The sequence below is a fragment of the Delphinapterus leucas genome, chromosome 2 (genome assembly GCF_059928025.1).
Source record: "Delphinapterus leucas isolate spDelLeu-1000000601 "Yukka" chromosome 2, BTC_Dleu_Yukka2, whole genome shotgun sequence".
Lineage (NCBI taxonomy): Eukaryota > Metazoa > Chordata > Mammalia > Artiodactyla > Monodontidae > Delphinapterus > Delphinapterus leucas.
The window spans coordinates 103,028,230-103,054,184 of record NC_143130.1 but is presented as its reverse complement, the minus strand read 5'-3'; the positions used below and the strand labels follow the sequence as shown (position 1 = coordinate 103,054,184).

The following is a 25,955-nucleotide window of genomic DNA, read 5'->3' as shown; positions in this document are numbered from 1 at the left end:
TTTATAGAGTTCCTATTATTTCATTTTCTCACATATTTTAAAAGGAGATGGCAAAGAGACAAGGTAGAACAACATAAATAACTCATAATAAATATAAATCTTTCCATCTTGCCAACAACATGAATAAGAGAACATATTATACTTGTAAAACTACCTTATTTGGTCTTCCAATCAATGGATTGCTCCCGCATCGTCTATTGATGATGTCACGAATAAGATGCTTTTGTCCATTATATGTTGTTAGAATGCTAATCTTGTCAGCAGGGTAACCAAGTAAGCACATGTACATAAAAAGTGCCACTACGTATTCTGCCTCTCCAAGATTCTGTAATGAAAACATTAATCAGATTGTGTATTTATTTCCCTTTATTGAAAAAACAGTTAACTAGCACAATTTGTTCATTTATCACACCTCAAGAAGTGAACAGTTAATATCTTGGACAAGTGAATACCTCTCATAAAACTGAGCAATAACTTATCCTAAATTAACAACGATAAATAAAGATAGAGTATGTGGTAATTACTTCCCTTTAACATTTGCAATATATTTGCAATACATGGAACAATCATAAAATAAAAGTCACCAACTTAAAGGCTTAATATTTCTGGGACCACAACAATCACAATACAGATCAATAATATCCTGTTATAGTGTATTGCAACTATAGTTATGGAAAGAAATATTAACATAAAGAAGCAAGGTAACTATCTTAGAAGCCAGCAGAAAATCCAGTCTAACATATACATCCAGCAGTACCGTAGTTGGCTCTCAATTTTTACACAATGTTTTTCCTTTTTCCTTCATACTTCTTAGTTTTTTTGTGTGTGTATTATGTTCGTTCTCTTACTAATGGTTGCCACCTCTACCAGACCACTTCAGATGGGAAGAGGATGTGGCCTCAAATTGATCATCCTGGCCTGCTGTGACCTTAGAGGGTCTAGGTAAAGATGGATGGGAAGGAGTTTAAGACCAAGACTTAAATGCACTTGAGAGTGAGAAAGCATACACAAGCCTGCTTAGTCCAGTTCAACAGAGACTAAACTGAAAGTAACAGACGAGAGAAGAAAGTAAAATGAGAACATAAACATAACACGAAAATCAAAAAGGACAAGAAGCTGGGTTTCATGTAAAGGCAACAGGAAAATTACAGGAAGACCTTCGGAAAAATCATTTGTATTCTGGTGACACACAGCTTCAGTTAACTCTTCATCTAAATTTTCTCGTTCTTTGGAAGACAGGAGCCACATGACTGTGTAAATCTTTCCATTTTCTATATTGATAACAAACTACATTTATCTAAGCATCAGCTAATATAGATAAAAGAACAAATCTTTTGGTGCATATGCTGCCAGATCTTTTTGTAGAGATTATCTGTACATATTTCTATATGTATGTTTTGCTTTTTAAAAAGCAAAACGGGATACTATAGATACACTTTGCAAGCTGATTTTTTCATTAATATAGCATAAAAATTCTCCCTGTCAGTAAACCAAGTTATAATGTCACCCTTAGTGGCTATTCAGTATTATATGGAATAGGTAAAAGTGTAATTAAGGTTGTTTCTCCTTTCAAAAATAATTTGCAATAAAAAAAAGATGTGATGAACATTTTAGCATATAAGTCTTTGCAAATTTGTCCATTTTTTAAAGGATAAATTCCTATAAGTGAGAGTATTGCTTTTAATACATACTAACAATATGTTCACCAAATTACTTTCCTACGAGCATTGCATGAATATAGTTTCCCAAACCTAACCCAACAGAGGTGAAAATATATTCCAGTGATTTATACTTGCTACAAATCTATATCTTCTTCTGTGAATTGCATATTCTAGTCCTTATTGCATTTTTCTGTTGGGGGGTTGATTCTTTTATAAGTGATTTTAAAGAGTTCTATACACATCCAGACTTCAACCCACTGTTTTTTACAGGCTGAAAATAAATTCTGCTCTCAATCAAGCAATATTTTTCTTTATGATTTTGGTAATGAGCTTAAAAAAGAACTTTCTTACCCCAACATTATATATTCATCATTATTTTCTTCTTTTTTAGTATGTTTATATAAGTTTCTTTTCTTTGGTGTATATATCTTTAATCCATCTGAAATGGAAAATTGTGTGTTGTGTGTGAGGTGGAGATCTAACTTTGCTTTATTGAATGGTTTGTCCAAGTGGTTCAGTAATACTGATTTAGGTAGTAATTCAGCCAGGAAAATGCAAAATAAACTTAAAAGTTTCCTATTTTTTTCTTACCTGATAAAAGTAAGGATTAGGCTCAGATTCTCCAACTCCCTGAAAATCTTCAACATTAATGAGCTGGAAGTCATAAAGCAAGCCGGCATTTGCTGTACTAAACTCCGGCAAGAGCTGCACATGGGGTAAGTTTCCTAGATTCTTGTAACGCCAGTTGTAGAGGTTGCATAAGCTTTCAAAGACAAATCCCCCCCAAAACAGGAAATATTAGCATTGTAAATCCCCTTTTAATATATATAAGGGGGTTTCTAAGGGATGGGCTCTTCCTGTTAATTTTCATATTATCCACATTGTGCTCTTTTTAACAATAATGCTTTTGCAACCTTTGTCTCCCTGTAAGTAACCAAATCAGAAGATTGATGATATTACAAGAAATGATAGCTCCATTATGTTCTCTGAGGCAAATGCTACCTTTATTCCTTAAGTAAACACATCAGGGAAGAGTCTGCACAGTGAAAAAATTTTTGAGGTAACTATGAGAGGGGACCTGTACATTTCATGAACTAAGAATTAGTGTGTTCTCTTGTTCACCTCTAGCTTTAGATTTCAAAATGATATTAATCGTATATCTTTTGGGGGCATGAAAAAAAGGGAGGTGACAGTGAAAAGAAGCTCTTAGCTGAGAAGTCACTTAAATTAATCTCAATGAATAAAATGAAGGATATAATTTGGTCAATTCACACCCATGCTGAAGGTAATAAAGGTACTTTCCAATTTGTAGATTTGTATCCAGGCAAGTTCCTGGATAACAGATAAGAGTCTATACAGAAGATGTTATCGAATACTTGGATCATCGAAATGATGTCCTTAAATAGAAATAATATCTCTACCATCCACCCTCCCTGCCCCCTGTTGCCCTGTCTCCTTTACCTTGCTCTGGCCCTCCCTTGGGCATCGAGGTCCACAGTAGGAACTCCAACTCTGACAAAGCGAGTGAAGAGAGATTGCTCCATGTTTGAATACTTCTGAAAGGCCATGTTCTTAATAACTGGAGGTAACTGGTGATGATCACCAATCATAATCCAACGTTTTAGTCGGCTAAAACCATCCTGAGGATTCTAGAAATAAAAAGTGAGGAAATGGCAAAATATTCTAATATATTACCCTGTTAATCTCCAATTTATTGCACAAGATTCTTGCTATTCACAAGATGGCTTTAACAGCTTATTAATTCTTGCTCTTCCCCAGTTCCACAGAAAAGAATCTGGCAAATTTACAGAGCGACTTGTATGGGTACCACTGCTCTTGGCTGACAGTGTGTGAGGGAGGATAGAGGGATTGAGAGGCAAGCATGGAATTACCGTACTTTAATATGCAGGGTAACCCAAAGAGGTCTGGGAGACTTAGGTCATAATTAGGCAAAGGGTGCACAGAAAGAAACAGATGCCCAAGCCGGGAAATGGAAAGATGTCAAAGTAAATACCTTGTATCACAATTACGCCAAGAGCCAGTTTGCGAACCCCCCAAGGCAGTAGAAATTATACCTTCTTTAATTTCCTACACTAATACTTCAGTTTCCTACTCTGTCTCCTTGTTCCTTGTAACATATTCTGATAAAATACAAGTCCCAAATAACTTGGCTTTATAAAACAATTTTCGGAACCCAATTTATCTATAAATTAGAGTAGCCTCTATTCTTCAATTAGGAATTCCACATTTTGTTTTTTATGCTCCATAGTAAAGACTATTGTAAAATAAGAAAACATTCTTAAACATCATTTATCTAAAAAAATTCAGGCACAAAATAAAGAAAAGCCATGTACGCAGGGATCAAAAACAATTCCAGAAACAACTCTAAATAAAAGAAATGAAAAAGAAGCTCATCTTCCCTCCAAACTGCCTAACAATGTAATTTTCTTGATTAAAATTACTGTCTTTTTAAAACTTAGAGATAAACTATGAATTTTTAAATAGTGCTCCCAAACAATACAAACTACTCAATAACCAGTGAATAGATTAAAATAGAATACCAAACATAATGAAGTTAAGGAGAACACATAATCATAGCAATTAGCACCCCCAAACTGGGTAGTTTTCTGATGCTACCCCCCAGAATTCTTAAAACTTTACTTTTTTTTTTTTTTTTTTTTTTTGCGGTACGCGGGCCTCTCACTGTTGTGGCCTCTCCCGTTGCGGAGCACAGGCTCCGGATGCGCAGGCTCAGCGGCCATGGCTCACGGGCACAGCCGCTCTGCGGCATGTGGGATCTTCCTGGACTGGGGCATGAACCCGTGTCCCCTGTATCGGCAGGCGGACTCTCAACCACTGCGCCACCAGGGAAGCCCAAAACTTTACTTTTTTAAAAATAAATTTATTTTTGGCTGAGTTGGGTCTTCGTTGCTGCATGCGGGCTTTCTCTAGCTGCAGTTGCAGCAAGCAGGGGCTACTCTTCATTGTGGTGTGCGGGCTTCTCATTGCGGTGGCTTCTCTTGTTGCAGAGCACGGGCTCTAGGTGCACAGGCTTCAGTAGTTGTGCCACACGGGCTTAGTTGCTCCGTGGCATGTGGGATCTTCCCGGACCAGGGCTTGAACCCGTGTCCCCTGCATTGGCAGGTGGATTCTTAACCACTGTGCCACCAGGGAAGCCCAAAACTCTACTTTCTTTGTCTCAATCTCAGTATCTTACCTGTAGAAGAAGAGGTATAAAAGTTTCTATCTCCAGAATCTGAGCAGCCTCTTCCATTAAAATGTTGTCATACTGAGAAAGGGAGAAAAAAGAAAGCTTGTCAAAAAGAGAGCTTGAAAGCCAAACAGCTACCACCATGACCGTAATAAGCATCCCCAAACCCCTCAAGTAGTTCAGATCAAAATAACAACAAATTATTCAAACAGAAAGTTCATGATCTTCTTTACCATTATGCTACCGCTTCTCCAATTCAAGTCTTTAACTTTAAGGAAGTGCCCTAAACATACAACTCTACATTAAGGAAGCCTCGTTTATCATTTCTTGGATTGAGATTATCAATTTAGTTATTTTCAGTTCAGTTTTGAAGTTCTATATAAGCAAGAATCAACCTATGATTATATATGAGGTCATTTCCATTGGTACTCTTATCCTAGGTAGTATTTTGCAGTAATTTTTTTCCCTTATGAATCCTACTTGGTACTCAACAATCTCCTTTTGTTCCCCACCCCCGGCATTCAATCCATCACCAAAGCATGTCAATTTTACCTTCAAAACTCCCTCTAGAATCTATTTGTTTTTCTACATTTCTACTACCACTGCCACTCTAATCCAGGCTGCTACTCTGACTACTGCCAGCAATCTCTTTACTAGTCCCTCTCCTTCCTGTCTTGCCTCCCCTAAACCACTCATAAAACAAGTCATCACATGACGTCACCTGGTTTCTAACCCTTCATTGGTTTCCATCTGTCCTAGGAAAAAAGGACCCTTAATGTGGACTGTAAGAGATGTGTTAACTAGGGCCTGTATTCAATCTGGCCCCTGCCTTCCTATCCTACTTTACATGTCACCTTCCTCCTTACTCACTAAGCTTCAACTACATTGACCTATTTCATTTTTCTCAGAAATGGTAAAACCATTCATGCCTCAGGCTCTCTGAACATGCTATTTTCTCTTCACTTTTTGTCTGCTTGGCTCTTTCTCATTTTTAAAGTATCAGCTTAAAACCCACTTTATCCAGGCCTTCTCTGACCTCTCAATCTAAAACGGGTTTCACAGTACTCTGTGCCTTTGTCTCACAGCACATCACAATTTATAATTCTATCTGTATATTTATGTCCTTGTTTGATGCCTGAATCTTCCCTCTAGCCCAGTTTCCAGGAATGTTAGGCACTGCACATTTGTAAAATAATGAAAAGTCAAGTCTTTCTCCAACCTAAGGAAATTTCATTCTTTCTTTCATGTAGCTCCTCTTCTATGTGCCCAGTTTTCTTCTAGATTTATTCCCAACAGGTTTTATCTTTTCCCTTCCACTTCTAATTCTGATTGCTACTTATGATAATATGATATCCTATTCCTTGTTTTATCGGTAAAATACTTTCTTTGAGACTTTCACTAAGTCCAATTAGAGTTCCTTTGTTTTCTATTTTCAAAATTTTCTCCCCTTATTTTCTTTTCCAAGGAAGTGGAAGGTAGGGGGAGCATATTTGCTCTTAATACTTAATTAACTCTTTTTTTTTTTTTTTGTGCGGTATGCGGGCCTCTTACTGTTGTGGCCTCTCCCGTTGCGGAGCGCAGGCTCAGTGGCCATGGCTCACGGGCCCAGCCGCTCTGCAGCATGTGGGATCTTCCCGGACCGGGGCACGAACCCGTGTCCCCTGCATTGGCAGGTGGACTCTCAACCACTGTGCCACCAGGGAAGCCCCTAATTAACTCTTTTAAACTGTGTTCATATATCCTCTAATTTCTGTGCTACTCATTTTACCAAAATATGCTTATATTTGTTCAAAACTGGTAGCTGAGCTGGATTTCCACTGTACATGATAAAGTTAAGTTTCAGTTCTGCACTGTTTCTATCGAAACTACCTGAAAGTTTTAGGCATGTGGATGGGTGTCTTCTCTAGCTCTATCTAATGCTAAATTTCCCTATTACAATGATTAATTAGGTCATCCTGGTAGGAACCTAGGAGAAGGAGGGGTTCAAAAAGCCATGTTTTCTCATAAGTTCCCACGTGGACTCTGAAGGTGATAGACACAATATGGAAAACAGAGTGGAAGCAGCTCAAAGACAACAGCTTAAAGAGCCTCTTTCCTGAGAAATAATTCTGCAAATCTAATGTGATTTAACTTATAAAAACATATCAGGCTTCCCTGGTGGCGCAGTGGTTGAGAGTCTGCCTGCCGATGCAGGGGACACGGGTTCGTGCCCCGGTCCGGGAAGATCCCACATGCTGCGGAGCGGCTGGGCCCGTGAGCCATGGCCGCTGAGCCTGCGTGTCTGGAGCCTGTGCTCCGCAACGGGAGAGGCCACAACAGTGAGAGGCCCGCGTACCACAAAAAAACCCAAAAAACATATCTATAAAAAATAAAATAAAATAATAAAAATTCTCCGCACCAGATACATTTCATAAGTAACTAACACCCTAGAATGTTTACTGAGAAGCTGTCTTTGCTTAAACTTGGATGATTAATGAATAGGTTTTATGGGAATTTACTGTGGCTCTGCTTTGAAAATTAAAAAAATATTTCTAATTAAAAAAAACATATCTATAGATTCTGTTAAAAAGGAGATTTTAATCACAAAGCAAAATTATGACACAACTATACTGGGTGTTTTAAGGAAGGAAAAGAGTACACAAATGTGCTTGCGTGTCTCTTTGGGGACAGCACAGAATCAAAATATATGCCTAATGGAAATTTAACATTCTTTATTGATATAAATGAAAGGTCAAAGGAAATACTAGAAGAGTTGAAAGATTAATTAGAGAGTAACAGGGGAGTAGGGGACTGCCTTTTTTTAACATTAAGTAGAGCTACAAAGTTTTTAAGCTCTTACATCAGATGCATGTGTTAGTTTGATAAAAATAAAACTTCAAAATTAAAAATATAAAAGATGTAAGGGATACTATCAGCACTCATGTTAACTATCTTTAGATGTATATAGCACAATGTAAGAAAACGATCGGTGGAAATGTGATAAGCTACAAGTAATGTTTTGTAGAATATGCATGTGAACAGCTGCATGAAATGCTCTATTTAGACTGCATCATTTCCCTGTATTATTAAACTGATATAATTTAATATCAATCCAAAGTATATTTTATGTGTCAGCCCCAAGAAAAAAATATTTAGGTGAAAAATTCTCACTAATATGCAAAAGGTAAGTTCACACCACTAGGTAAGTTCACAGTACCTTTTAATAAATTATCATATTTGTCCTACCTTGCAACTGAGGAAACTTTCATCCAAGATAACAATAATTCTATCACCTTGAATTTATTTAGCACTTATCTTCCAGTGAGCTCATAACATTTAAAAATTGTCAGTTATTTTCATCAACAACAAATGCTTGTGCTAACTTTAAATTCAAACCAGTACACAAACACTATAACTAATGACAGATAAAAGAGTTGCAGGGAAGTTAAATGATGTGCATTAAAATCAGAGTTTAGTCAGTATCAATAGCAAAGTCACAAAGTGTCTGCAAATTCAAATTTACTGCTCAATGATTACATTCCATTTCAACTGAGTAACAAGTAACAGGCTGTCTTGCCCTTTAGCTCTCCAGTCCTTATCTTAAGATGAAGTCATTTAAATATCTCCTTTGACAGTATAAATAACTGTATTACACATCCTCACATAGATGGCTTTTTATTTACTGAATGAACAAATAACTGGGAGTGGATGTGTGCTTAAAAGGTAAACAAGTGTACAGATTTCTAATAGGTGAAAAACGTTGTCAAATATTATTTGTATAAAGCTTTTACTTCTGTTTGGAGATTTTTTTAAACATAGTGAAAATAAATTAATGTACCTTAACAAGTATTAGAAGTTAGTTAGACAATCATGTGGTTATAATGTTACTTAAAGGACATATGTCTGATAACTAAATTTAGAAAAATTAGATTTAGAGTTTACTAATCATATAAACATGGGAGGTTATCATCACTTTTAAAAGAGACATTTTAAAGTAATTATAAATGCAAACTTCAGTGAGAAGCAGATGTCCAAGGGAAATGGCCTAGGGAAGGGAAGGGAAGGGGAGGGGAAGGGAGGGGAGAGAAGGGGAGGGGAGGGGGAGGGGCGGGGGAGGGAGAAGGGAGGGGAAGGGAAGAGAACTAACAGCTGCATAGATGAATTAAGGAACTAAAATATAAGTCTTTACCTTGAAGCCTAACTTGACTAAATCATGTCGTTTTAAGGCAGCATGAGTACAGGTCATAGCAATGATTTTGGCTTCTTTCACCAAAAGGTATTTAGATCTGTCTAGTCCACTTCGAAGCAGTTCGGAGGCTCTAAACTCCTATGGAAGTGGGAGAACAATGAGATATTATTTTAGGAAAATAAAGAGCTCATGCATACATTCATACAATCCAGTTTATGAGACAATATGAGAAATTAATATAAATGTCTCATAAACTAAGCCTAAAGAATCGTAATTCTGTCCATAATTAATAAGGTACTAATTGAGTTCAAATAACTGACAGTCAAGCTACAATTTGGACTGTTTTTTTTTGGTATAAGATAAAATATTTACAGTATTAACAAAAATACTGAATAAAATATCCATCACCATTGTGTCTATATTACTCAAGGTCTCTCCAGGAAAACAGAAACTACTTCAAGCATTCATAACAAAGGAAATTTATTGCAGGGAGCTCGTTATACAGGTGATGGAGGAGCAGAAAAGCCAACCAGGGAATGGCAAAGTAAGCCAGAGACTGGCAACAGCAGGAAATTATGACCATTCCTAGGCTAGGAAGGATAATGAGGAGGAAGTGCTATCAGAGCCCAGAAACTGGGGTACCAGAATAAGCTGGAACTGCAGTGGGCCAGGCCAGCAGAAACTGGAGCCATGGAAGAGACGAAACCTCAGGCCGAGAGAGCTGGTGCAGAAATATCCTGGCTTCTCTCTTTATTCTATCTTTGCCACATTTCTCATTGGCTAAACCCAGACAAAAGTCAGCTGACATGAGAGGCTGGGAAATTAAAACTCCAAGGACCAGTCTCAGCCCTGACCATGGCAGAGGATCCCCATAGAGGAGAGGAGGGGAATGGACAGCAGATGGACGTGAGGAGCAAACAAGCCGGTGCAGAGCACCTAATATCAAGTTTTATCACATCGGAACATTATATCATACTTACTTCAGACTTTTAAACATTTTTTTTTTGTTTTTTAAAAAATAATTAAAGCATCACAGGTACAGGTGGAGGTATCCTGTATATATCCTTCTTCCCACTCTCTCCCCAGGCAGCTACTAGAAATTATATGTTTTTATCCTTTTACATTCTATTTATGTAATCATAAACATACTATAATACTGTTTTGCAGGTTTTAAAATTTTATCATTATCATACTACATATGTATATACATTATTTATTTATTATTCTGTACCTACCATCCATCCATCTCTATCCACCTAACTCACACAATACATCAGTGTTTACTGAACATCTATTACGTGCCAGATATTGTTGTAGGAAGTAGGGATAAAATCATATCTAAAAGGTACAAAGACTAAAAAAGACACAGTCTTTGCCCTTTTTATATGAAGTAATCCTAAATGTTCTTACTGAGGAGTCTGAGCCTGAATGCGATCCTTTTACAGCATTGCTGTAGTCTTCCAATCATGTTTCCAATAAGGAATGAGAAAACTATGAAGCATCCCAGGGCTCCCTGGGTTCCAAATATATTCTTCTCTGTCCCCTTTATATAGTGGTGATTCTTATTTCACCTTAATAATCAGGAACAGTCATCCTGGCTAACACAGCAACCTCATTTTTTGTTTACAGATCAAAGGCATAAAGAACTTAGAATGGCCAAATTCCAAATCAAATCATTAAATCTCCTAATGAAAGCATTCCTTTCTTAAACACTAAGACTTTCACACCAGAAAAATGGGGATTCAATTCATATCTTAATTTTTACTTATTTCTTCAACTAGAAAAATAAATGCTTCCAATAATCTCACTTAAAAGTAATAATCTGGTTTGCTAGATTTGAATATTCCATTTACTACGTTTTAAAAAAAACAACAAACTAAGCTTAAAACCTTTAAAGGAAAGTTAAAAGAACTTGAGAACCCTTACCTCAAGCTGAGTAAAGATTTTCTTAATATGCCTGAAACATCCTTCAGCAATTTCCATGTCTTCTTCATAAGATCGGCCTTTAAAAATGGGTTGAGGGGCATTTGCAAAGTACTCATGAAAAGGGAAGAAAGTGGAGACTTCAGTAACATCTGGCAACGTGTTACCTTTATTTTTCACTTTGCTGATATACTCTTCCCAACGAGACATTACCTGTAAGAAAAAAAGAGACTTGAGGTTAAATTTGCCAGCTCTTATGTTTTAAATAATAAAATAAAAAATGAATTGAGTGAAAATAAGATTTGGTAGGTAAAAGAAAAGGAAAAGAAAAGCAACCTTTGACCCAACAGGACTATTGCTTATCCAAGTCACTGACAGGCTGCCCTTCTTTTATAAAAGTAACCTTTAAGGCTGTAGGAAAAAAACCTCTTTGATAAAAAATGTACGGATGGGATGGGAAAGAACCTCAGGATCATCTCATGGGACTTTATCTCAGACATTTCAGATTTTCCATGCATATTCAAAACAATTTATGATTGATGATCAAAAAAAAAAAAACCAACCAAACCTCTCTGGACAAAGAAATTCCTCATTTTTTCGCTATCTCAGTTTCTCTCCATATATGGTTAAGTTTAGCTCTAGTAGCTTTTTAATCAATTTAGCACTTGTCAACCCTTCTCCTAGACCTTCATAATTTTTCCAATTCTCTTTAGTATACTTATAAAGAACTTCTGGTTAAGCTGCGTATATATTTGAAAGCTCATTTTATGACTTTTGTGACATAAGTAGTTCAACTACCTCCTGCTATAAATGTTAACTATGGCTCTACTCAGTTCCTACTTAATCTCCATTTTTGTAATTCTCTCAATTTTTCTGTTATAACTTCAGTGTTTCTCAAAGTGTGGTCCTTAGAAAGAATATCTGAAAAGCTAAATAAAAATGTAGATACCTGGTGCCACACCTTACTAAAACAAAGTCTCTGGGGACAGAGCTTGAGAATTCCCTTTTTAAACAACTTTCCCAATGTGATTATTGTGTGTTCAAAACTGTGAGGCCTTCTGAGGCCTCCAGTTCATATTTCTCAAATTTATTACTTAAGGTTCTATAATTTATATATTATTTCTATTACTTTTAAAACTAGCTTTCACTGAGAGCCTAGTGATTTTTATTTTGTGACAAACATGCATTTAAGCATGATCTTTACTCCATTATTCAAAGTTCTCAACAGTCTGAGTCTAATGCAGACAACTTTGCAAGATCATGCATATGTCCCGTGTTTCACAAGGAACCATGAAATCAGCTCATTCTGAACGGACTCAACTGGTTTACCTGCTTATAATGAGCATAAACTCTTTTTTTCATATATATTTTTACAATTTCAGTGTTATGATTTGTACCTAAAACATACAAATAGCATTAGAACAAAGAGAACAAATACAGTTATACATAAATCTTCATTATTTATGTTTAATCCATTTAAAATTATTAGTAAACCAGTTGACTTTTAAAGTTTATTTTTATTTATTTTATTTGGCTTTACATTTCTCATTAATTTTCACACCCCCAAACAAAAGCAAAAACATGCCTCTAAATTGAAGTCAAAGAATTTTTAACTTAAACTCCTACTTTGAAATTAATTCTAAAACAAAATGTACTTCTAGAAATTTAAAAAGGAAGTATGTTTTTCTCCATTACTTGATTAATATGCATAGCAAAAGCAAGTTAAAGAACTGTATTTGTTACCACTGGGTAGCTAGACTGGTTATAGTTCTATAGTAATGGAAAAAAATGAAAACAAAAAAAAAAAAAGAGAGAGACTAGAAACTTTGCCAATAGCAAGAAAAAAAGAAGAAAAAAGATTTTAAAGTAGCAACATTGGCCTTTCACTGAATGAGTCATCAAGCAAAGTTATTTAGCAAAGAAAAGTGAAGAGAATAGGAAATACAAACATTTAACACTCACAAATATAGCTTTGGCAATAGCATATATTTTAATCTACTCAATAAAAAAGTAAGCTTTCAAGAAAGGATCTCCAGAACCCATCCCAGTTTCCAACTGAAGACCATATTACAATAAAGTGTGATTGTAAAACCCTTAATCTCTTACCTGATATAAGAAGAAATAGCCTGCAGTTTCACAAGTATACGAAGCATCTCCTGGAACCCCTAGACTCTTCTGCAATCGTTTGACTTCTTCTAAAAGCTCTATTCTTCGAGCTAGGACATAATTAACTCTTCCATACCTAAAAATTTCAATTAAGCAAAAAGGCAAAATTACATAATGAAGAGACTTGCAAGGAAACTGTCAGCAAAATATTGAAGAAAATCATAACAGAAACGATAAATGGCCAAAGAGAAAAAAAGAACGGTAGAAAACATACGTTTATATTTACTATAAGTAACAGTTCTTGAGTTATTTTATACTAAAGCTACTTAAAATGTACCCTATGGATCAGGGCTGATCTGCAAATGTGTTAGTGGTCTGTGAGACAGGAAAATCAACTACATTACTAAACACACCTCTAGTTTGGCTTTTTTTTTTTTCTTCATAAAAAGACCTTCACAAAAAAGGAAACACTACAGTGTATTCAGGTGCTAGTTCATCTCATAACAGAATATAGTTTACAGATTGGCTACTCTTAATAGCACTATCATAAAAGTAGATTAGCTCTAAAGGTTTTGAAAAGTAATTTTAAAATTTATTTGATCATTCTTTGGCATAGAGCATGGAGCTTGGCATCTGGACCAAGTATGTTCATAAATGTTTGCTGAATGAGTAAGAAAACTAAAATTTGGGGAGTACCCGGCCCAGAGATAGGTAGTTAAGAAAAAAAGTGGAACCAGAATTGGATCCCAAAGCCTATGTATACTCTTTCCACCATAAAAAGTGCCTCCTTCAATCCTTTAACACTAATTAAAAAAAAAAAAAGAAGCAACATACAATGGAATTCTACGTAATATTTGCTCAATTATTCTGTAAATCCAAAACTATACTAAAAAAAATCTACTAATTAATTTTAAAAAGCAAGGTACAGGAACACCTCATTTTATTGTACTTCACTTTATTGCACTTTGCAGATACTGCATTTTTTACAAATTGAAGGTTTGTGGTAACCCTGCATTGAGCAAGTCTATCAGTGCTGTTTTTTCCAACAGCATTTGCTAACTTCATGTCTCTGTGTCACATTTTGGAAATTCTTGAACTATTTCAAACATTTTCATTATTATTACATTTGCTATCTGTGATATGTAATCTTTGATATTACTATTGTCATTGTTTTGGGGTGCCACAAACCATGACCATGCAAGATGGCAAACTTAACCGATAAATGTTGTGTGTGTGTTCTGATGTGCTCCATCAATTGGCCATTCCCCCGTCTTTCTCCCTCTCCTCAGGCCTCCTTATTCCCTGAGACACAACAATATTGAAGTTAAGGCCAATTAATAACCCTACAATGGCCTCTCAGTGTTCAGTTGCATGTCTCACTTCAAATCAAAAGCTAGAAATGATTAAGGATAGGGAGGAAGGCATGTTGAAAGCTGAGACAGGCCAAAAGCTAGGTCTCTTGCACCAACAGTTAATGAAGTTGTGAACGCACAGGAAAAGTTCTTGAAGGGAATTAAAAGTGCTATTCCAGGGACTTCCCTGGTAGCGCAGTGGTTAAAACTCCGCCTGCCAATGCAAGGGACGCATGTTTGATCCCTGGTCCGGGAAGATCCCACGTGCCGTGGAGCAACCAAGCCTGTGCACTACAACTACTGAGCCTGTGCTCTAGGGCCCATGAGCCACAACTACTGAGCCCGCGTGCCACAACTACTGAAGCCCGTGCACCTAGAGCCCATGCTCCACAATAAGAGAAGCCACCACAATGAGAAGCCCGCGCACCACAATGAAGAGTAGCCCCCGCTCACCGCAACTAGAGAAAGCCCACGCGCAGCAACAAAGACCCAACACAGCCAAAAATAAATAAATAAATAAAATTTTAAAAAAGTGCTACTCCAGTGAACACATGAATGATAAGAAAGTAAAACAGCCTTATTGTTGATATGAAAAAAGCTTTAGTGGTTTGGACAGAAAATCAAACTAGCCACAACATTCTCTTAAGCCAAAGCCTAATCCAGACAAAGCAAGGCCATAACTCACTATCTTTAATTCTAGTAAGTTTGAGATAGGTGAGGGAGCAGCAGCAGAAGGGTTTGAATCTAGCCAAGGCTGGTTCATGAGGTTTTAGGAAAGAAGCTGCCTCCAAAACGTAAAAGTGCAGCGTGAAGCAGCAAGTGCTGATGTAGATGCTGCAGCAAGTTATACAAAAGATCTAGCTGTGATAACGAAGGTGGCTACACTAAACAACAGATTTTCAGTGTGGAAAAAATACAGCTTTCTATTGGAAGAAGATGCCATCTAGGACTTCCATAGCTAGAGAGGAGAAGTCAGTGCCCATCTTCAAAGGTTCAAAGGACAGGCTGACTCTCTTGTTAGGGGCTAATGCTGCTGGTGACTCTAAGTTGAAGCCAATGCTCATTCACCATTCCAGAAATCCTAGGGCCCTTAAGACTTATGCTAAGTCTACTCTGCTTGCGCTCTGTTAATGGAACAAAGCCTGGATGACAGCACATCTGTTTACAACATGGTTTACTGAATATTTTAAGCCCACTGTTTGCACCTCCTGCTCAGGAAAAAGATTCCTTTCAAAATATTACTGCTCATCGACAATGCACCTGGTACCCAAGAACTCTGAAGGAGATGTACAATGAGATTCATGTTGTTTTCAGGCCTGCTAACACAACATCTGTTCTGCAGCCCATGCATCAAGGAGTCATTCGACTTTCAAGTCTTATTATTTAAGAAATACATTTTGTAAGACTATAGCTGTCATAGACAGTGATTCCTCTGATGGTTCTGGGCAAAGTAAACTGAAAACCTTCTGGAAAGGATTCACCATTTTAGATGCCATTAAGGTCATTCGTGATTCACTGGAAGAGGTCAAAGTATCAAAATTAACAGGAGTTTGGAAGAAGTTGATCCTAACCCTCCTGGATGACTTTCATGGGATTAAGACTTCAGTGGAGGAAAAAAAACTGTAGTTGTGGTAGAAGTAGCAAGAGAACCAGAATCAGAAGTAGAACCTGAAGATGGGACTGAACTGCCTCAATCTCCAGATAACACTTTAACAGATGAGGAGTTGCCTCTTATGGGAGAGCAAAGAAAGAAGTTTCTTGAGATGGAATCTACTCCTGGTGAAGGTGACATGAAGACTGTTGAAATAACCACAAAGGATTTAGAATATTACATAAATTTAGTTGACAAAGTAGCAGCAGAGTTTGGTAGGATTGACTCTAATTTTGAAAGAAGTTCTATCGTGGGTAAAATACTACCAAGCAGCATTGCCTGCTACAGAGAAATCAAGATTCAATCCACATGGCAAACTTCACTGCTGTCTCATTTTAGTAAGCTGCCATAGCCCCCCCCCCCACCGCCTACCTTCAGCAACCACCACCCTGATCAGTCAGCAGCTATCAACGTTGAGGCAAGACCCTCACCAGCAAAGATTACAGCCTGTTGAAGGCTCAGATGATGCCTAGCATGTTTTAGTAATAAAGTATTTTTTAACTAAGGCATGTACATTGTTTTTTTAGACATAATGCTATTGCATGCTTAGTAGACTATAGTATAGTGTAAACAATACTTTTCTATGCACTGGGAAGCCGAAAAATCCATGTGACTCGCTTTATTGTGATATGCACTTGATTATGATGGTCTGGAACTGAATCTGCAAAGTCTCTGCGGTACGCCTGTACACAATTATAAATAATAGCATAGTTACAGATGATTACTGAAAAAGAGACTAATAAAAACTTGTTTGGGAGAAGTAGCATTACGAGTGATCACTCCCTCTCCGCTATCTTACTAGATACGAAAATTTTTGTTTAGGGAAAGTGATATTAATTTTATTGTGAAACAACAGTCACTATTTTTCTTTTTAATTATGGCAAAGAGAGAAATATGAAATAAATGAACAAACAAGCACACACATTATTAACAAGATCTGGAGCTTGACTTTCCTATCAGAAAGCAAAAAGTACGTTTTTCCTGAGAAACATAGTAGCACCTGAAATCATTTTTAAAATTCTGCTGCTTTTCTATTATAATATCTTTAAATACCAGGAATTGAACTGTACCACACTTATAATTACACTATTTAGCATACCATGAGCACCCATACATTCGATGAATTATGGATTGGTAGATTTTAGAGTTGAGCCCACTTGTGTAAGTTAGGTTTAATAATAAGAAATACCCATGGGAAGAACTCAGGGAAGCATTACAAGCTGATCCAAAATTAAGAATCTACAGCCCTAAATAAATTAATGTGTTGATCTTGCCCTCTGACTTTTCAGAAGCTAAAATATTTTGGGAGGGGGACCTTCAAGATGGCAGAGGAGTAAGACGTGGAGATCACCTTCCTCCCCACAAATACATCAAAATTACATCTACATGTGGAACAACTCCTACAGAACAGGTGAACGCTGGCAGAAGACCTCAGACCTCCCAAAAGGCAATAAACTCCCCACATACCTGGGTAGGGCAAAAGAAAAAAGGAAAAACAGAGACAAAAGAATAGGGACGGGACCTGCACCAGTGGGAGGGAGCTGTGGAGGAGGAAAAGTTTCTACACACTAGAAGCCCCTTCGCGGGCGGAGACTGCGGGTGGCGGTGGGGGGAGCTTCGGAGCCGCGGAGGAGAGCACAGCAACAGGGGTGCGGAGGGCAAAGCGGAGAGATTCCCGCACAGAGGATCAGGGCCGACCGGCACTCACCAGCCATAGAGGCTTGTCTGCTCACCCACCGAGGCAGGTGGGGGCTGGGAGCTGAGGCTTGGGCTTCAGTCGGATCCCAGGGAGACGACTGGGGTTGGCTGCGTGAACATAGCCTGAAGGGGGCTAGTGCACCACAGCCGGGAGGGAGTCCGGGAAAAAGTCTGGAGCTGCCTAAATGGCAAGAGGTAGTCCGTCTGCTGATGCAGGGAATACGGGTTCGTGCCCCGGTCCGGGAGGACCCCACATGTTGCAGAGCGGCTGGGCCCGTGAGCCATGGCCACTGGGCCTGCATGTGCGGAGCCTGTGCTCCGCAACGGGAGGGGCCGCAACAGTGAGAGGCCCGCGTACAGAAAAAAAAAAAAAAAAAAAAAAAAAGGGAAGAGGCCACTGTTTCGTGGTGCGAGAGAAGAGGGGATTCAGAGCACCACCTAAACGAGCTCCAGAAACGGGCGCGAGTCGTGGCTAACAGCGCGGACCCCAGAGACGGGCATGAGACGCTAAGGCTGCTCCTGCAGCCACCAAGAAGCCTGTGTGCAAACACAGGTCACTGTCCACACCCGCCTCCCCTTCCCAACCCCTGGGAGCCTGTGCAGCCCACCACTGCCAGGGTCCCGTGATCCAGGGACAACTTCCCTGGGAGACCACATGGCGCACCCAGGCTGTTGCAACATCACGCCAGCCTCTGCCGCCTCAGGCTCACCCCATATTCCAATTGTAACTAGCACACCTCTCCCTCCCTCCGGCCTGAATAAGCAAGAGCCCCCTAATCAGCCACTGCTTTAACCCCCTCCTGTCTGGGCGGTGAACAGATGCCAGAGGGCAACCTACATGCGGAGGTGGGCCAAAATTAAAGCTGAACCCCAAGAGCTGTGCAAACAAAGAGAAAGGGAAACTTCTCCGTGAAGCCTCAGGAGCAGCAGGTTAAATCCCCACAATCAACTTGATGTACCCTGCCTCTCCGGAGTACCTAAATAGACAACGAATCATCCCAAAATTGTGGCGGTGGACTTTGGGAGCAACTGTAGACTTGGGGTTTGCTGTCTGCGACTGATTTGTTTCTGATTTTTATGTTTATCGTAGTTTAGTGTTTGTTATCATTAGTGGATTTGTTTCCTGGTTTGGTTGCTCTCTTTTTTATTTTTATTATTTTCTTTATTTTAATAACTTAAAATATATATATATACATTTTTTTTTCTTTCCTTCTTTCTTTCTTTTTTTCTCCCTTTCATTCTGAGCCATGCGGCTGACAGGGTCTTGGTGCTCCAGCCTGGTGTCAGGCCTGAGCCTCTGAGGTGGGAGAGCCGAAATCAGGACATTGGACCACCAGAGGCCTCCCAGCCCCATGTGATATCAATCAGCAAGAGTTCTCCCACAGATCTCCATCTCAATGCTAAGACCGAGCTCCACCCAACAGCCAGCTAACTCCAGTGCTGGATGCCCCATACCAGACAACTAGCAAGACAGGAACACAACCCCACCCATTAGCAGAAAGGCTGCCTAAAATCATACTAAGTTCACAGAGACCCCAAAACACAACAAATGGACACAGCCCTGCCCTCCAGAAAGACAAAATCCAGCGCCACCCACCAGACCATAGGCACCAGACTCCTCCACAAGCCACTGAACCAACCTCAGCCACTAGGGGCAGACACCAAAACAACAGGAACTATGAACCTGCAGCCTGCGAAAAGGAGACCCCAAATGCAGTAAGATAAACAGAATGAGAAGACAGAGAAATATGCAGCAGATGCAGGAGCAAGGTAAAAACCCATCAGACCAAATAAATGAAGTGGTAATAGGCAGTCTACCTGAAAAATAATTCAGAGTAATGATAGTAAAGATGATCCCAAATCTTGGAAACAGAATGGAGAAAATACAAGAAACATTTAACAAGCACCTAGAAAAACTAAAGAGCAAACAAACAATAATGAACAGCACAATAAATAAAATTTAAAATTCTCTAGAAGGACTCCATAGCAGAATAACAGGCAGAAGAAGGGATAAGTGACCTGGAAGATAAAATAATGGAAATAACTACCATAGAGCAGAATAAAGAAGAAAGAATGAGAAGAATTGAGGACAGTCTCAGAGACCTCTGGGACAACATTAAAAGCAACAACATTAGAATTATATGTGTCCCAGAAGAAGAAGATGAAAAGAAAGGGACTGAGAAAATATTTGAAGAGATTATAGTTGAAAATTTCCCTAACATGGGAAAGGAAATAGTCAATCAAGTCCAGGAAGCATAGAGAGTCCCATACAGGATAAATCCCAGGGGAAACATGCCAAGACACATATTAATCAAACTATCAAAAAATAAATACAAAGAAAAAATTATTAAAAGCAGCAAGGGAAAAGCAACAAATAACATACAAGGGAATCCCCATAAAGGTTAACAGCTGATCTTTCAGCAGAAACTCTGCAAGCCAGAAGGGACTGGCAGGACATGTTCAAAGTGATGAAAGGGAAAACCTACAACCAAGATTACTCTACCCAGCAAGGATCTCATTCAGATCCTTGCTGGGATCAGAATGGAGAAATTAAAACCTTTACAGACAAGCAAAAGCCAAGAGAATTCAGCACTGCCAAACTAGCCTTACAACAAACACTAAAGGAACTTCTCTAGGCAGGAAGCACAAGAGAAGGAAAAGACCTACAAAAACAAACCCAAAACAATTAAGAAAATGGTAATAGGAACATACATATCAATAATTACCTTAAATGTAAATGGATTAAATGCTCCAACCAAAAGACACAGACTGGCTGAATGGATACAAAAACAAGACCCGTATATATGCTGTCTACAAGAGACCCACTTCAGACGTAGGGACACAAACAGACTGAAAGTGAGGGGATGGAAAAAGATATTCCATGCAAATGGAAATCAAAAGAAAGCTGGAGTAGCAATTCTTGTATCAGAAAATATAGACTTTAAAGACTATTACAAGAGACAAAGAAGGACACGACATAATGATCAAGGGATCAATCCAAGAAGAAGATATAACAATTGTAAATATTTATGCATCCAACATAGGAGCTCCTCAATACATAAGGCAAATGCTTACAGCCATTAAAGGGGAAATTGACACTAACACAATAAAAGTAGAGGACTTTAACACCCCGCTTTCACCAGTGCACAGATCATCCAAAATGAAAATAAATAGGGAAACACAAGGTTTAAAGGACATATTAAACAAGATGGACTTAATTGATATTCATAGGACATTCCATCCAAAAACAACAGAATACACTTTCTTCTCAAGTGTTTATGGAACATTCTCCAGGATAGACCATATCTTGCGTCCCAAATCAAGCCTTGGTAAATTTAAGAAAGCTGAAATCGTATCAAGTATCTTTTCCGACCACAATGCTATGAGACCAGATATCAATTACAGGAAAAAAACTGTAAAAACTACAAACACATAGAGGCTAAACAATACACTACTAAATAACCAAGAGATCACTGAAGAAAACGAAGTGGAAAGCAAAAAATAACTGGAAACAAATGACAATGAAAACATGACGACCCAAAGCCTATGGGATGCAGCTAAAGCAGTTCTAAGAGGGAAGTTTATAGCAATACAATCCTACCTCAAGAAACAAGAAACAAGAAACATCTCAAATAAACAACCTAAACTTACACCTAAAGCAATCAGAGAAAGAACAAAAACCCCCCAAAGTTAGCAGAATGAAAGAAATCATAAAGATCAGATCAGAAGTAAATGAAAGAGAAATGAAGGAAACAATAGCAAAGATCAATAAAACTAAAAGCTGGTTCTTTGGGAAGATAAAAAAAAATTAATAAACCATTAGCCAGACTCATTAAGAAAAAAAGGGAGAAGATTCAAATCAACAGAATTAGAAATGAAAAAGGAGAAGCAACAAGTGATACTGCAGAAATATAAAGGATCATGAGAGATTACTACAAGCCACTATATGCCAGTAAAATGGACAACCTGGAAGAAATGGACAAATTCTTAGAAAAGCACAACCTTCTGAGACTGAACCAGGAAGAAATAGAAAATATAAACAGACCAATCACAAGCACTGAAATTGAAATTCTGATTAAAAATCTTCCAGCAAACAAAAGCCCAGGACCAGATGGTTTCACAGGCGAATTCTATCAAACATTTAGAGAAGAGCTAACAACTATCCTTCTCAAAATCTTCCAAAATATACCAGAGGGAGGAACACTCCAAATGTCATTCTATGAGGCCACCATCACCCTGATACCAAATCCAGACAAAGATTTCACAAAAAAAGAAAACTACAGGCCAGTATCATTGATGAACATAGATGCAAAAGTCCTCAACAAAATACTAGCAAACAGAATCCAAAAGCACAGTAAAAGGATCATACAGCATGATCAAGTGGGGTTTACCCCAGGAATGCAAGGATTCTTCAATATACACAAATCAATCAATGTGATACACCATATTAACAAACTGAAGGATAAAAACCATATGATAATCTCAGTAGATGCAGGAAAGGCTTTTGACAAAATTCAACACCCACTTATGATAAAAACTCTCCAGAAAGGAGGCAGAGAGGGAACCTACCTCAACATAATAAAGTCCATATATGACAAACCCACAGCCAACATCGTTCTCAATGGTGAAAAACTGAAACCATTTCCACTAAGATCAGGACCAAGACAAGGTTGCCCACTCTCACCACTATTATTTAACATAGTTTTGGAAGTTTTAGCCATAGAAATCAGAGAAGAAAAAGAAATAAAAGGAATCCAAATTGGAAAAGAAGAAGTAAAACTGTCACTGTTTGCAGGTGACATGATACTATACATAGAGAATCCTAAAGATGCTACCAGAAAACTACTAGAGCTAATCAATGAATTTGGTACAGTAGCAGGATACAAAATTAATGCACAGAAATCTCTTGCATTCTTACACACTAATGATGAATAATCTGAAAGAGAAATTAAGGAAACAATACCATTTACCATTGCAACAAAAAGAATAAAATACCTAGGAATAAACCAACCTAAGGAGACAAAAGACCTGCATGCAGAAAACTATAAGACACTGATGAGAGAAATTAAAGATGATACAAACAGATGGAGAGATATACCATGTTCTTGTGTTGGAAGAATCAACACTGTGCAAATGACTATACTACTCAAAGCAATCTACAGGTTCAATGCAATCACCAGCAAACTACCAATGGCATTTTTCACAGAACTAGAACAAAAAATTTCACAATTTGTATGGAAACACAAAAGACCCTGCATAGCCAAAGCAATCTTGAGAAAGAAAAACGGAGCTGGAGGAATCAGGCTCCCTGACTTCAGACTATACTACAAAGCTACAGTAATCAAGACAGTATGGTACTGGCACAAAAACAGAAATATAGATCAATGGAACAGGACAGAAAGCCCAGAGATAAACTCACACACATATGGTCCCCTTATCTTTGATAAAGGAGGCAAGAATATACAATGGAGAAAAGACAACCTCTTCAATAGTGGTGGTGGGAAAACTGGACAGCTACGTGTGAAAGCATGAAATTAGAACAATTCCTAACACCATATACAAAAATAAACTCAAAATGAATTAAAGACCTAAATGTAAGGCCAGACACTATAAAACTCTTAGAGGAAAACATAGGCAGAACACTCTATGACATAAATCATAGCAAGACCCTTTTTGACCCACCTCCTAGAGAAATGGAAATAAAAACAAAAATAAACAAATGGGACCTAATGAAACTTCAAAGCTTTTGCACAGCAAAGGAAACCATAAGCAAGACAAAAAGACAACCCTCAGAATAGGTGAAAATATTTGCAAATGAAGCAACTGACAAAGGATTAATCTCCAAACTTTACAAACAGCTCATGCAGCTCAATATCAAGAAAACAAACAACCCAATGCAAAAATAGGCAGAAGATCTAAATAGACATTTCTCCCAAGAAGATACACAGATTGCCAACAAACACATGAAAGGATGCTCAACATCACTAATCATTAGAGAAATGCAAATCAACATCACAATGAGGTATCATCTCACACCAGTCAGAATGGCCATCATCAAAAAATCTAGAAACAGTAAATGCTGGAGAGGGTGTGGAGAAAAGGGAACCCTCTTGCACTGTTGGTGGGAATGTAAATTGATACAGACACTATGGAGAACAGTATGGAGGTTCCCTAAAAAACTAAAAATAGAACTGGCATATGACCTAGCAATCTCACTACTGGGCATATATCCTGAGAAAACCATAATTCAAAAAGAGACAAGTACCACAATGTTCACTGCAGCCTTATTTACAATAGCCAGGACATGGAAGCAACCTAAGTGTCCATCGACAGATGAATGGATAAAGAAGATGTGCCAGATATATATAATGGAATATTACTCTGCCATAAAAGGAAACGAAATTGAGTTACTTGTAGTGAGGGGGATGGACCGAGTCTGTCATACAGTGAAGTCAGAAAGAGAAAAACAAATACCATATGCTAACACACATATATATGCAATCTAAAAAAATAAGAAAAATGGTTCTAATGAACCTAGGGGCAGGACAGGAATAAAGATACAGATGTAGAGAATGGACTTGAGGGCACGGGGAGGGGTAAGGGTAAGCTGGGATGAAGTGAAAGAGTAGCATTGACATATATACACTACCAAATGTAAAACAGATAGCTAGTGGGAAGCAGCTGCCTAGCACAGGGAGATCAGCTGGGTGCTTTGTGACCACCTAGAGGGGTGAGATAGGGAGGGTGGGAGGGAGACGCAAGAGGGAGGGCATATGGGGATATATGTATACATTTAGCTGACTCACTTTGTTATACAGCAGAAACTAACACAACACTGTAAAGCAATTCTACTCCTATAAAGAGGTTAAAAAGAAAAACTGTTGCGTGATCTCTTTAATACAAGAACTCAAAATAAATGCAACATAATAAGTTAACACTCTTTTAGCTCTTTTGATGTCTATAATCGATTTAGTCAAAAGTAATGTTCAATAGTCAAAGGCTGTATTTATTATGTACAGCTGTTAATTATGCCTATTGACTGAAACTATGCTTTAAAAATGAATTTAAATATAAATGAAATGAGCTATCATAAAGCAACTTTAAAGGAAAAACCCAAAATACTAACAGCAGAAGAAATTTGACTTCTAAAGTTTTAGTCACCTTATAATATGTAATATTAAGCATAAAGTCCAGCTAAACTGGCAATAAGTTCCTGAATTAATATTTACAACCCCAAAGCTTATACTATCATTAATCTCCAACTGCATTTCATTAAATGAATCCAGTTAATTGGTGCCTAAAATATATGCAAATTAAATGTGCAGATGAAATGTGAACAGGAATTGCGTAAACGTTTTACAGTTTGGGCTTGGCAACATTAAAAATTACTTCAATAAATAGAGAGCAAATGGATATATGCAATTTAAACAAGATGAAAAGATAACTCTCTTCACTGAAATAACTGTATGAGGAAAAAAATGGCATAAACATGCAGAACTGGAGCAGAGGGAAATCCTGAACAGACTTTAGGTTCAATTAGGATAGCCTAAGTAGGTTACACTAGAACCCTTCAGAATTCAGTTGGAGTATTCACTGCTCTCTTTTCCTGCTCTTTATTAAAGAAAAAGAGAAGGTTAAAAATTCTTTGTATACCGTTTCAAAACTAATCCCCATTTGCTCACCTGCTGAAATCTTTCTCCGTCTCCAGCTCTTCTTCTCCATGACCAAGACGCAGGAGGTGACGCTCGTCAATGTCTAAAGCCATGATTTTCTCAAACAACTGGTTCAGGGCCTGGAGAATAAAAAAAAAAAGAATGATGGAGAATTTTATAGAATCAGTAGGCTCCTTTAAAAGTAACAAAAACTAACAATCAGAAGGATAGAAACGAATGAGCATTGCCCAGTCAGATAAGAATCAAAGTAAAAACACAGAAGGAAACATCTTATATTAAGGCCATTTATAATTTAAACAAAACAGTATTTTTATTGATTTCTGATATCGCTACATATGTATACTTGGTCAAATTAGTAACTGGAAATCATAAAAACCATCTATCCATTACATCTCTGATAATTTATGAAAAGAGAAGGCTTTGGCTCAGTATATATTTCTCTCAAGTAGTAAAAATTAGTAAAATAATTAACAATCACATTAAGTTTCATTTTATTTAACAGAATTTCCATG

At 37.8% G+C, this 25,955-nt stretch overlaps 1 protein-coding gene across 6 annotated transcripts in view; it reads right to left on the bottom strand.

The window, feature by feature from the left end:
- The window catches only part of AQR (aquarius intron-binding spliceosomal factor), a 138,105-nt gene that overhangs the window by 51,296 nt on the left and 60,854 nt on the right, over positions 1-25,955 (bottom strand). For all 6 annotated transcript variants that reach the window (XR_016392136.1, XM_030762878.2, XM_022587531.2 and 3 more), the window contains 8 exons: positions 25,453-25,562; positions 13,070-13,205; positions 10,967-11,176; positions 9,041-9,178; positions 4,879-4,950; positions 3,123-3,310; positions 2,253-2,424; positions 155-325 (listed from right to left, as the gene is read on the bottom strand). Coding sequence is in view for 5 of the 6 variants with exons in the window: in XM_030762878.2 (XP_030618738.2) it covers positions 155-325; positions 2,253-2,424; positions 3,123-3,310; positions 4,879-4,950; positions 9,041-9,178; positions 10,967-11,176; positions 13,070-13,205; positions 25,453-25,562 (1,197 nt within the window). In the remaining variant the exon portion in view is untranslated. The remainder of the gene's footprint in view (positions 1-154; positions 326-2,252; positions 2,425-3,122; positions 3,311-4,878; positions 4,951-9,040; positions 9,179-10,966; positions 11,177-13,069; positions 13,206-25,452; positions 25,563-25,955) is intronic.